This window comes from Odocoileus virginianus, chromosome 6 (assembly GCF_023699985.2).
Source record: "Odocoileus virginianus isolate 20LAN1187 ecotype Illinois chromosome 6, Ovbor_1.2, whole genome shotgun sequence".
NCBI classification, from domain to species: domain Eukaryota; kingdom Metazoa; phylum Chordata; class Mammalia; order Artiodactyla; family Cervidae; genus Odocoileus; species Odocoileus virginianus.
In genome coordinates, this window is record NC_069679.1 from 75,503,682 (window position 1) to 75,516,176 (window position 12,495).

The 12,495-nt window shown below is 47.9% G+C and overlaps 1 protein-coding gene across 2 annotated transcripts in view; it reads right to left on the reverse strand.

The window, feature by feature from the left end:
* Nucleotides 1-12,495, reverse strand: part of POMT2 (protein O-mannosyltransferase 2) — a 46,632-nt gene that overhangs the window by 17,644 nt on the left and 16,493 nt on the right. For both annotated transcript variants that reach the window (XM_020904624.2, XM_070469679.1), the window contains exons 4-8: nt 10,304-10,412; nt 8,408-8,516; nt 6,493-6,652; nt 2,587-2,693; nt 1,640-1,722 (exon numbers count right to left, since the gene is read on the reverse strand). In XM_020904624.2, coding sequence (XP_020760283.2) covers nt 1,640-1,722; nt 2,587-2,693; nt 6,493-6,652; nt 8,408-8,516; nt 10,304-10,412 — 568 coding nt within the window. The remainder of the gene's footprint in view (nt 1-1,639; nt 1,723-2,586; nt 2,694-6,492; nt 6,653-8,407; nt 8,517-10,303; nt 10,413-12,495) is intronic.

Below are 12,495 nucleotides of genomic sequence, written 5' to 3' on the forward strand. Positions count from 1 at the left end.
ATTCCATGGAATGAAGGAGAAATTATTTATGTCTTCATCTCGAATGTTCTCCAAGATATAACGTTATGAGAGAGAGGCTGTTAACATAGACTTTTCACTATATATCATTTTGTGCCTTTTGAATCTATCACATGCAGTAGTTGCTCAGTGCTATTTTGGTTTTTAAATCTGAATTTAAGGGAAAAAAAACCCAGAGTAAACAGCTTACCCGAGAGCATCCGTCCGTCCCACATAGGCCCTGGGTTACGGGAAAGAAGCCTCTCTGCTGAGAGCTGCCCCTCCTCTGCATGCTCTGCAGCATGGCTGCCCGCCCTTCCCCACTCCAGGGAAACAGGTCTCACTGAGCCAGTGCTGGCCGCTCCTGTCCTCCTTTACTCTTTCATTTGGGTCAAAAGGATCAATTACACAGTGGATGCAAAGGCGGAAGAGGCCTGGCAGAGTACAGTCTTGGGGACGATGACCTCACACACTGACCAGCATAGGACGAAGTGCCCATGTTCCAGCAAAGGTGTGACAATGTGTGACATGGTGGGAGCCCAGTGAAGGGAGGAATAAATTCTTGCCCAAAGGGTGAGAAGAGGATGGCTTAATGAAGAGAGTGTAACTGAACTGGGCCTTTTAAATGGCAAGTAGCTAACCCCCCAGAACCATCCTTCCAAGACCTCATGCCGGCCAACACACACAGCCCCGCACACTGCTGGCCACGGCTGCGTCTTGATTAGGCTGTCTCCTTCCTCAACCCCACGCTCCCTCCTGGACTGCTCCCGCAAAGCCCTTCACCCGTGCTCCCCAGCGACCTGACCTCTTCCTGTCCTCTCCTCTTTCTACAGCTTCCTTTCAGACCACTGCCAATTCCCAGCATCAACTGTCCCTTTCCAAAGGACTCCTTTGAAAACCTCAGCTCCAAGCCCACAGGCCCCATGGCATGGATTTCCTCAAGCTTCTCAAAGCCAACCTCTCTAACGTGGAACCCAACGTCTATCTTTCCAAGCCAATTTTTACCTGCTTTCCTATTTCTCATTCCTTCCACAGTCTGGGCAGGCCCACTGTGTTCCAGGCCCTAGAGAGACCACAGGACATTGTCCACGACTCCAGGAAGCAATCTCCTGGGCCCAGCCTACCTCACTATGTGCCTCTAATCCCTGTCCCCTGACCCCTACAGACGTGATCTCTTGCACCTTCGATCCCCACAGCTCTGCGCTCCCTCTTTATATACTTAGCACACACGGCCATATCATGTAGAGATCCTACTCCAGGCCCTACAGCCTCCAACATGGCTAACACGTGCTCAACTACTCTCTGTCAACAGTAAATGGATGTGAACTGCAGGACACTCTGGTAGGAACTGACCATTAGCCCCAAAGGGGTTCATTCCCCCTGCCCCCAGGTTCTCGGTGTTGTCTTCCCATAGCCACATCGGACAAGTCATCTTCTGATCAAAGAGCTCACTGCTCATTACGCCCTCCTCTGCACTTTCTGTGTCCCTGTTCACTGTCAAGAGTGCTCAGACCATATTTCACTGGTTCTTTCTCCCACACTGCCATCTAAAATAACTCAGGCTATCATATCGTCTTTTCCAATCCAACTCCCAGGAACCCCTCCTGCCCTTTTCTCTTCGTAAAGGCCAAGAGACACTCACGTTCTGGAATGGATGCGTTGTGAAGGTTGTTTCCTGAAAGCCGGGCCTGGAAGGCAGAACTGAAAAAGCCATCACCGGGACCGCTGTGGGGGAGGGCAGAGCAGAAGGGAGCAGAGTTAGAGAAGTGAAATTATGACTTCCCAGGAGCCCTGGGAAAAGCTCTGCGTGGTTGGTTTAAAAGATGTACAAGGGAGTGGTGGGCTTCCCAGGTGGTGCAGAGGTAAAGAATCCGCCCACCAGTGCAGGAGATGGGGATCCAATCCCTGGGTTGGGAAGATTCCCTGAAGGAGGAAATGGCATACCACTCCAGTATTCTTGTCTGGGAAATCCCACGGACTGAGGAGCCTAGTGGGCTACTGCCCATGGGACCACAAAAGAGCCAGACACGACTGAGCAACTGAGCACGTGTGCACCAGGGAGTGGCGGTGCAGTGTCATGGACAGACATGGGGAATGGAGTCAGGGAAACTGAGGTCCACGTAACAGCTCCCCTACTAGTTAGGTGAATTTTGTAAGATACCTGGCCTCATTTAGTCTCAACATCTCATTTATAAATCGGGGATTTTAAAAAATTAAAAGAACTGTTATGACCAAGTAAGATAAAGTACACAAAACGCTGAGCACAGTTCTGACACAGTTGCTACCTGCTAAATGGGAGCTGCTGGTGTCCTTGTTGTTATTACCCTCACTCCAACTGTACGTGCTCATGGTCCCCCATCCCTGTTAGCACAAGGGGACTGTTTCTAGGGATAAGAGGCAGTTTGGCTACAAAGGCCTTCTCTTCTTCCTTCAGGCCAGGGCACCCAGAAGACAGAACCCAGGAGGAAACCAACCCTGGGTCCCCTTCAGGTCATCCCAACCACAGACCTAGGAAATCATGCAGCTCCTCCATGGGCTTAGAGACAAGAGAAGGACAGAAGCGAGACACTGGCAAGGCTCTGGTGGTACCTTTTATTCAGCACCATGAAGTGGACAGCGTAGGTGGCGATGTAGAGAGCCAGTGGGAGCACTATGAGGCACAGGATGCGAGCGGTCAGATGTTTTCCCAAGGTCACCTGTAAACAGAGTCAGTACCGGTGCTGGGCATAGGAGGCTTTACTATGCCTTATGCTTGATGTGTGTGTTATTTCTAAGTATTTACATGTAAGTCATTGGAGAAGGAAATGGCAACCCACTCCAGTATTCTCGCCTGGAAAATTCCATGGAGAGAGGAACGTGGTGGGCTACAGTCCATGGGGTCACAGAGAATTGGCCACGACTGAGCACATCAGCACATATGTAAGTCATAATCAAAAACAACTGAAAAACTAATAGCCATCAAGAGAAAAAGGTATGTGGAAACCCTAAGCCTTCTTATAACACCCAACCAACCAAGCACTGCCGGGGGCGGATGCTGACCAGCCCTCCACAGCCTGGCCACACGCTCACCCAGGGCCCTGGGCTGTCCCCAGACTGCTGACAAGGCGTGACCTGCATCTTCAGCATCATCACTCCTCACCCCCTCTCCCTCCCAGTACCACTGACACCCTGCACTTTCCCTATACTTCTTGCACTGCACCGGCCCCACCCAACATGTGAACATGAATAAATGCTCCTGATCTTAACTTTGGGCCTCAGCTTTCCCCAAGAAGCCTTCCTAGAATGCCTCAGCCTGGGCTCACATCCTTCTCTGTGCTCTCACAGCACTTGTTGGCTGGAATGTGACTTATGTTTTTCTTTTCGTTCTTATTTCTCTCTCTCTCCATTGTCTCTAGAGGACAGGAATCTTCTTTTCAGTTCAGTTCAGTCGCTCAGACATGTCCGACTCTTTGAGACCCCATGAATCGCAGCACACCAGGCCTCCCTGTCCATCACCAACTCCCAAAGTTTATTCAAACTCATGGCCATCGAGTTGATGATGCCATCCAACCATCTCATCCTCTGTCGTCCCCTTCTCCTCCTGCCCTCAATCTTTCCCAGCATCAGGGTCTTTTCCAATGAGTCAGCTCTTCGCATCAGGTTGCCAAAGTATTGGAGTTTCAGCTTCAGCATCAGTCCTTCCAATGAACACCCAGGACTAAGATCTTTTAGGACGGACTCAGTTGGATCTCCTTGCAGTCCAAGGGACTCTCAAGAGTCTTCTCCAACACCACAGTTCAAAAGCATCAATTCTTTGGCACTCAGGTTTCTTTATAGCCCAACTCTCACATCCATACATGACCACTGGAAAAACCATAGCCTTGACCAGATGGACCTTTGTTGGCAAAGTAATGTCTCTGCTTTTTAATATGCTGTCTAGGTTGGTCATAACTTTCCTTCCCAGGAGTAAGCGTCTTTTAATTTCACGGCTGCAATCACTATCTGCCGTGATTTTGGAGCCAGGAAAAATAAAGTCAGCCACTGTTTCCATTGTTTCCCCATCTATTTGCCATGAAGTAATAGGACTGAATGCCATGATCTTAGTTTCTGAATGTTGAGTTTTAAGCCAACTTTTTCACTCTCCTCTTTCACTTTCCTCAAGAGGCTCTTTAGGTCTTCTTCACTTTCTGCCATAAGGGTGGTGTCATCTGCATATCTGAGGTTATTGACATTTCTCCTGGCAATCTTGATTCCAGCTTGTGCTTCCTGCAGCCCAGCATTTCTCATGATGTACTCTGCATATAAGTTAAATAAGCAGGGTGACAATATACAGCCTTGATGTACTCCTTTACCTATTTGGAACCAGTCTGTTTTTCCATGTTCAGTTCTAATTGTTGCTTCCTGACCTGCATACAGGTTTCTCAAGAGGCAGGTCAGGTGGTCTGGTATTCCCATCTCTTTCAGAATTTTCCACAGTTTATTGTGATCCACACAGTCAAAGGCTTTGGCATAGTCAATAAAGTAGAAATAGATGTTTATCTGGAACTCTCTTGCTTTTTCGATGATCCAGCAGATGTTGGCAATTTGACCTCTGGTTCCTCTGCCTTTTCTAAAACCAGCTTGAACATCTGGAAGTTCACAGTTCATGTATTGCTGAAGCCTGGCTTGGAGAATTTTGAGCATTACTTTACTAGTGTGTGAGATGAGTGCAATTGTGCAGTAGTTTGAGCACTCTTTGGCATTGCCTTTCTTTGGGATTGGAATGAAAACTGACCTTTTCCAGTCCTGTGGCCACTGCTGAGTTTTCCAAATATGATGGCATATTGAGTGAGGCACTTTCACAGCATCATCTTCCAGGATTTGAAATAGCTCAACTGGAATTCCATCACCTCCACTAGCTTTGTTCGTAGTGATGCTTCCCAAGGCCCACTTGACTTCAAATTCCAGAATGTCTGGTTCTAGGTTAGGGATCACACCATCGTGACTATCTGGGTCATGAAGATCTTTTTTGTACAGTTCTTCTGTGTATTCTTGCCACCTCTTCTTAATATCTTCTGCTTCTGTTAGGTCCATACCATTTCTGTCCTTTAGTGAGCCCATCTTTGTATGACATGTTCCCTTGGTATCTTGAATTATCTTGAAGAGATCGCTAGTCTTTCCCATTCTGTTGTTTTCCTCTATTTCTTTGCATTGATCACAAGGAAGGCTTTCTTATCTCTCCTTGCTATTCTCTGGAACTCTGCATTCAGATGGGTATATCTTTCCTTTTCTCCTTTGCTTTTCCCTTCCCTTCTTTTCACAGCTATTTGTAAGGCCTCCTCAGACAGCCATTTTGCTTTTTTGCATTTCTTATTCTTGGGGATGGTCTTGATCCCTGTCTCCTGTACAATGTCATGAACCTCCATCCACAGTTCACCAGGCACTCTGTCTGTCAGATCTAGTCCCTTAAATCTATTTCTCACTTCCACTGTATAGTCATAAGGCATTTGATTTAAGTCATACCTGAATGGTCTAGTGGTTTTCTCCACTTTCTTCAATTTCAGTCTGAATTTCATCTGCATATTCTGGGTCTCATACTCAGTGGATGGTCTGTCTATATTTTCTAAATGAACTTGTTGGGACTTGGGGCCAGAAGTGATGGAGAGGTGTTACAGCAAAGCAGTAGATAAGGAGTCAGCCTCTCCTTTTGAATCCTAGACCTCCCTTTCAGTACTTGTATGACCTTGGGAACAATATCACCTTTCTAGGTCTCAGTTTCCCTCATTTGTCAAGGGGGTAATAACTACCTTCCTCACGGGACTCTTATGAGGAGAAAATGAGATGATAAAGGTAAAGCATTTTCCATAGTGCAGGACACAGAGTCAGCTCTTAACAAATAATACTGTAATAAACTGTAAGGCTCTTAGTGGCCTCCAAGTCTGGAGACTCTGGGTCAGGAAGAGAAAACTAAGTTCAGAAAGTCAGCCCACCAAGTTTACTCAAGGCCCCTGCAGTCAGTGTCTGCCACACACGTGGCTGAGCCCAACGGAACAGGATCCCCTTGGGTCATTTGTTGTTGTTCAGTTGCTAAGTCACGTCCGACTCTTTGCGAGCCCATGGACTGCAGCACACCAGGCTTCCCTGTCCTTTACTATCTCCCGAAGCTTGCTAAAACCCACGTCCATTGAGTTGGTGATGCCATCCATCCATCTCACCCTGTTGCCCCCCTTCTCCTCTTGCCCTCAAGTCTTTCCCAGCATCAGGGTTTCTTCCAATGAGTCATTTGTAGAACATTTAAAAACCAATGCAGGAATGAAAGCCAAAAGAGAACCCCAAGGATGTCAGTCCATCTTCTCCGTTTCTCCCTCTTCAGCCCGTGGGTCATGGCCCAGCCCCTGCTGCCCTGTGCCCTCCAGAGGGCCATTGGATCCAGGCTGCCTGGGGCCCAGAACACAGCCATTCTGCCCCCTGCAGAAGTGGAGAAAGGTCACTGGTTCTAGGGAGCAAAGACATTTCAACAAGCACTTGGGTTCTCACCATTGAAAGACTGAGGTCTCCAAACAGGTGCCAAAGGTCTGAAAGGGTGTTCCACCCCACTTGCAGGATGATGAAGAGGCCAACAAACTTGACCCCCAGAGCGCCAGCCAGATTAATGCCGGTCAGGCTGAGCCAGAACCACCAGGGGGCAGAGAAGGGCCTGAAAACCAACAAGAAGCAGAGTTCAGCTTGGTGGCTGGAACCAAACTCAACAGCAAGCACAGTAGCGGGGAGGGGCAGAGGTCCCCCAACTCTCAGATGCTGCCCTGTGCCTTTCTCACGAGGGCTCCCAACCTCAGGACCCACACGTGGCACCGAGGCAGACGTGGTCTGTGAAACCCGAGACTGCAGGAGCACCATGTGGGAGCACCGTCTGAGAGCACAATTCTTCTGGGGAGGAGGGTCATGGCAGCCCTGGTGAAGTAAGTAAGGGATGTCAAGTAAGCAAGAGCTTATTCTTCAGTGGTGACCAATCAAGTGGAAGGAAAAGGAAAATCCAGAGAAGCCCACTGGATTCAGGCAGACCGTTCCCTGTAAAAGCCAGCAATTATTGAGTGTTACTATGTGTTAGGCATTGTTCTGAGCATTTTACTAGTGTGTGTGTGTGGTCAGTCGCTCAGTCATGTCTGACTCTTTGCAACCCCAACATGCTGTAGCCTGCTAGGCTCCTCTGTCCATGGGATTTTTCCAGCAAGCATACTGGAGTGGGTTGCCACTTTCTCCTCCAGGGGATCTTCCCGACCCAGGGATGGAGCCCACATCTCCTGCATTGACAGGTGGATTCTTTACCGCTGAGCCACCAGGGAAGCCGCATTACTGCACCCCGTATTAACCCGTTAACTTTCACTACAACCCCATGGAGGCAGATCCTGTCATCAGCCTCTTCTTCCAGACGAGGACTCGAGGTACAGAGAGGTCATGGAACACAGCCACCTGCAGTGGAGCACGGTGCTAAGCCAGGCGGTTGGTTCCAAGGTCTGCTGTACTAGAGCACTTAGTGCTCAGAGCTGCAGACCCCCCCGTTCCCCACCCTCACCCCCACCAGGGCAAATGCTCCCTAACAGTCAAGACCTATGTGTTCCTGAACCCTCAGCTATGGGCACAGTACCTGGCACAGTCTGTATTTAAGAAATGGCAGGTGGGAGGAGATATGGTGCAGGTGGAAGATAAGCCAAACCCAGAGAGAGCTGGAGGTCACGGCCTGGCTGTAGTGAAATCAGGCTGCTTCTGGAAAAGCCTTGGCAGAGCCAGCTCTTCTGGTTTGGATGCAATGACCTATTCTACTCTCTTAAAGGTGAAGGATGATCTGGAAAGGACTCTTCTGGAAGAAGACCAGGCCCTCCAGAGCAGCTTTAGGGCTGACCAGGGCCTGCAGGGATCCTCTTGGTCCATGTGGACCCTTCAAGACAACCTCTGTGTACATCATTCCCATCCTTGGATCAGGACTGAGGACAGGGAGACAAACAGTTCCCAGGCAACACCTACTCTGGTGCTCTCCCTTCTAGGACAGAGCACGTGAAGAATGAAGTTGTCCTGGGATCTCCTAACCAGCACTGGTGCTGAGGAGTGGCTAACTGGTGGGGTGGGGGAAGGCATTAGGACCCCTTCATAAAGTAACATAAACCCCTACCCAAATCCACCCCCGTTGTAAAAATAACAAGGCTCTTGAAAAAGACAACTGATATTTTCTTAGTCTTAGGAAAGCAAAAATAAAAGTATCTACAGAAAACTTCTATAAATCTATTTTTATGATCTAAAATGGGCAATCTAAAATATTTTTTTAAAGTATACTTGCCTGAAATTCAGCTTTAAGACAAGTCCTCTAGGCACTGTACCCACCCCGCCCCTGGACGTTATAGAAACTCTAGAGCTGCCACAGCTTCTGACATCCCCTTCCAGAGATGGTGTTGCTGACCTGTTGGCACAGGAGTTGTACTTGACCATGCTCAGCATGGCAGCCATGATGAAGAACATCAAGATGGGGTCAAGGAGGATGTACTGGGACAGAGTGAGGCATCCTGTGTCTGAAAAACATGAGCTCAGTGGTCAAAAAGTGGAATCAGAGATGGGCCACCCCGAGAACAAAACACCCCAGCATTAAGAAACAGTCCCCACTGGGCTTAACTGCATGTAAGCGTTTGTGCAGTCAAGATTAGATGGGCAAGTGAGTCAACTGGAAAGCGGAAGGACACAGCTTTGGGATACACCAAAGACCAATGATATGAAACAGCATTTCACACTTTCAACCCGTTGACCCCAGAAGGAATCATGTCATTCATTCAGACAGAGTGATCCTGAGACAAGGGCTCTTGCTAACTGCCACCATCCAAAGTTCTGCCATCATGCTTGCTGCTGCTGCTGCTGCTAAGTCGCTTCAGTTGTGTCCAACTCTCTGTGACCCCCATAGATGGCAGCCCATCAGGCTCCTCCGTCCCTGAGATTCTCCAGGCAAGAGTACTAGAGTGGGTTGCCATTGCCTTCTCCAGCCATCATGCTTACATAGCCATAAACTACATACACCCAGGATAGAATCTTAATCATTTCACATGAAGTCTCTGTTGGGAGTTGACTCTCCATGCAGGTGCTGAAGTGATTTTCTTTTTTTAAACAAAATTTCATTACATCATGGCCTGGCTTAAGTCTTTCAATGTCTTCCCATCTCACTCAGACTAACAAACTCCTCAAGATGGCCATGGTCTCCCTACCCATCCAGCCTCCTCTGCTATCGCACTCTGCTCTGGCCTCATCTTACTGTTCTCTGAATCCACCAAGGGCTGCCTCGCACCAGAACCACAGTACATGCTGTCCCCTCAGATATCTGCTCAAGGCCACCTCCTCAGGGGGCTCTTCACTGACCACCCTACCTAAAACAGAATCACCCCATATTACTCTATTCTTTACCCTATTCTCTTTTCTATGTTGTACTTACTGTTTAAAATGTCACACTACAGACTTACTAATTTATTTGCTTATTTGTCATCCGCCCCATTAGTAAGCAAGCTCCATGATAGTCCTGTCTCATCAACATAACCTCTGAGGCCAAGAAAGTGGCTTAGCACAGAGTACATGCTTGAAAGTAGTTGTTGAATGAAAACTACTGAGGAGGGAAATTAAAGACCCAAGGAAAAAGCCACCAGTCCTCTAGAGGGAGATTTTATAATCTTGCAACCTTATCTGTCAGAGCAAAGTCAGAATCATCCCTAAAGTAACCATCTAAACTGGTTTGGACTTCTTTAAATGTTAAGCTCAATGAGGTCATGAATTCACTCTCATATGAGCCAGGCTAGCAACAGAATCAATTTCTACAGATCAACTCTCAATTATCCATACCAGGCTAATCCACAGAAATAATTTAAATTTCCATTTTGTTTTCCCCTGTCACCCAGCTGCTTTGGAGGCATATGCCCCTGCATTCAGGTGAAATTAGTTTAAGGAATGCAAACTAATCTTGAGAGTAACTAACAATAGCTGAATTAGAACTGTAAGCCTCCTTCAAACACACACATACACACAAACACACATATACATATTATCCATTCCAAACTCAAATGCGGATAACTTACAGATAATCTATTCCTTGGGATTGCACATACCCTCTCACACCTCCAATACTATTAAGGCTTGCTACATACAAGTACTCATATATGTAAGTATCATTAGTGAGTAAAAGGAAATCTGAAATACATTTACTCAATCCTAAGGTTACTTCAGAACTGGGCCCACAGACAAGGATCTTCCAGTGCATTGCTTTCTAGCTACATTCATAGGATGGCAGTCAATTTCCCAAGAAACGTGGTCTAGGACAACTTACCAAAGGTGAGGAAGGCGGCCGTGAGCAGTGCTGCTGGAAGAGACCGGGACAGCTCCAGCACAGTGAGGTAGGCCAAAGGGATGAGCATGGAGCCAAGGAATGCACAGAACTAGGGAAGGACAGGAAAGCAGTCAAGGGACCAACTAAGCAAAGCATCAGGGACCTACCTGACTTGGTACAAACTGATCTTTTGAGATGGAGGGCCCTGATGATGGATGGCATGACTTGATGACTTTGAATATATTTAAATATGAAAGGGGCTGTGTAATAGTGAAGCATCAAATCAAGCAACGTTTAAGTTTCCATTGAGCACCAACTTGGGCACTGACATGAAATCAGCGAAGTTCAGCCAGGGAGATGTGGGCAGGAGGGCACACTGATTTTAAGTGGGAGACTCTGGGGTTGGACCAACACATCGCTGCTAGTTGTGACCTTGACAAAGTCATATCTCTGTATCTCAGCCTTCCCTTCCGTGAAAAATAAGCACTCCTGCCTCAAAGGGTGTACTTTTTCATTTTCACTTATTTGTTTAGTTTTGGCTGCACTGGATCTGCATTGCTGTGTGTGGGCTTTCTCTGGTTGTAGTGTGCAGGCTTTTCATTGCAGTGGCTTCTCTCGTTGCGGAGCATGGGCTCTAGGTGTGTGGGCTTCAGCAGTTGTGGTGCATGGGCTGGGCTGCCCCGTGGCATGTGGAATCTTCCTGGAGCAGGGACTGAACCCATGTCTCCTGCATTGGCAGGCAGATTCTTAACCATTGGACCACCAGGGAAGCCCGGGGCTTAGTTTTTAGATTAAATGAGCTAAAGTTTATTACCACACAGAAAGTTCTTGATAGACGCTAGCTTCTGTTACAAAACTGGGTTCAAGGAGAGAAATAGCTCTCTGAAGGTATTTTAATATTTTAGAGAATTCTAATGCTATTTCTGCTCTTTCTCCCTTGGTCCTTTTATCCAATCACACCAGGAACCACTCTTTAATCTACAGGTTGTATTTTGATTTCAGAAAAAAGACAGCTTGACACTTTAGCATCTGGACAGTTGTTTTTTGGTTTTGTTTTTAACCACCAGTGTTCTCTCTATTCCCCTACCCTATCCATCAAGTGTAATCAGACAGTGCTCGCTTCGGCAGCACATATACTAAAAAAAAGTAATCAGACCAACCAAAGGAATGGAAATTCTCACATTTGGGTTGTCACTTTTTGTTAGCAGAAAGCAATGTGCCCTGGTGTGAAAGGCAACAGGCTGTTATATTTGGCCTTTTCACTTCCATAGCAAGTTTATAGTCAGGCCGATATCCAATTCTGTATGCTTGGTAGTGATCAAACATCATTAGGAAGACAGAGAATCACTCAAGAATATGAACTTGAGGGTAGTAGACACTCCTTGTTTAAAACAGTATGATATGACTGCACAAGCAAGCCAATGACTACAGCCCAAATAATAACATGACCTTTACCTAAACTGCTTTGAACTCCCTGAGGGAAGGGATTTGCAAATGCAACCCGCTCTGAGAGTTCCACATGAAGGATGGTTCCTGTAGGTACAATTTAGCTCGGAGAAGGCAATGGCAGCCCACTCCAGTACTCTTGCCTAGAGAATCCTGTGGAAGGAGGAGCCTGGTGGGCTGCTGTCCATAGGGTCGCACAGAGTCGGACACAACTGAAGCGACTTAGCATGCATGCATGCACTGGAGAAGGAAATGGCAGCCCACTCCAGTATTCTTGCCTGGAGAATCCCAGGGATGGAGGAGCCCAGTGGGCTGCCGTCTGTGAGGTCGCACAGAGTCGGACGCGACTGAAGCGACTTAGCAGCAGCAGCAGCAGCATGGGATGCCCAGACACTTGGGTCTTTAGGCCCTGCCATGTTCTGTCAGGGCTGGTGCTGGGACTCAGAGCACAGTGGGACTGGGCAAACATACACTTCCCTTAAAGGACCAGAAAACCCGCGTGTGCCTGAAATCTTCACGGGGGAATGAAGGAAGAACCTGGTCATGGGGGTGGGCGTGCTGATGTCAATAAAGGCCCCAGAGGGAGGCAGTAGTGCAGCAGCTGCAGCCACAGAGGAAGGACATGTAGCCTGCCAATGTGCTGAGGCCCACGTCAGGGCCGCAGCAGCCTCCTGGCAGCCTGAGTCCTGGGCTGCCCTCCAATCTGAAACCTGATGCCGCTCGTGGGCAAGGGAACAGGTGACAGG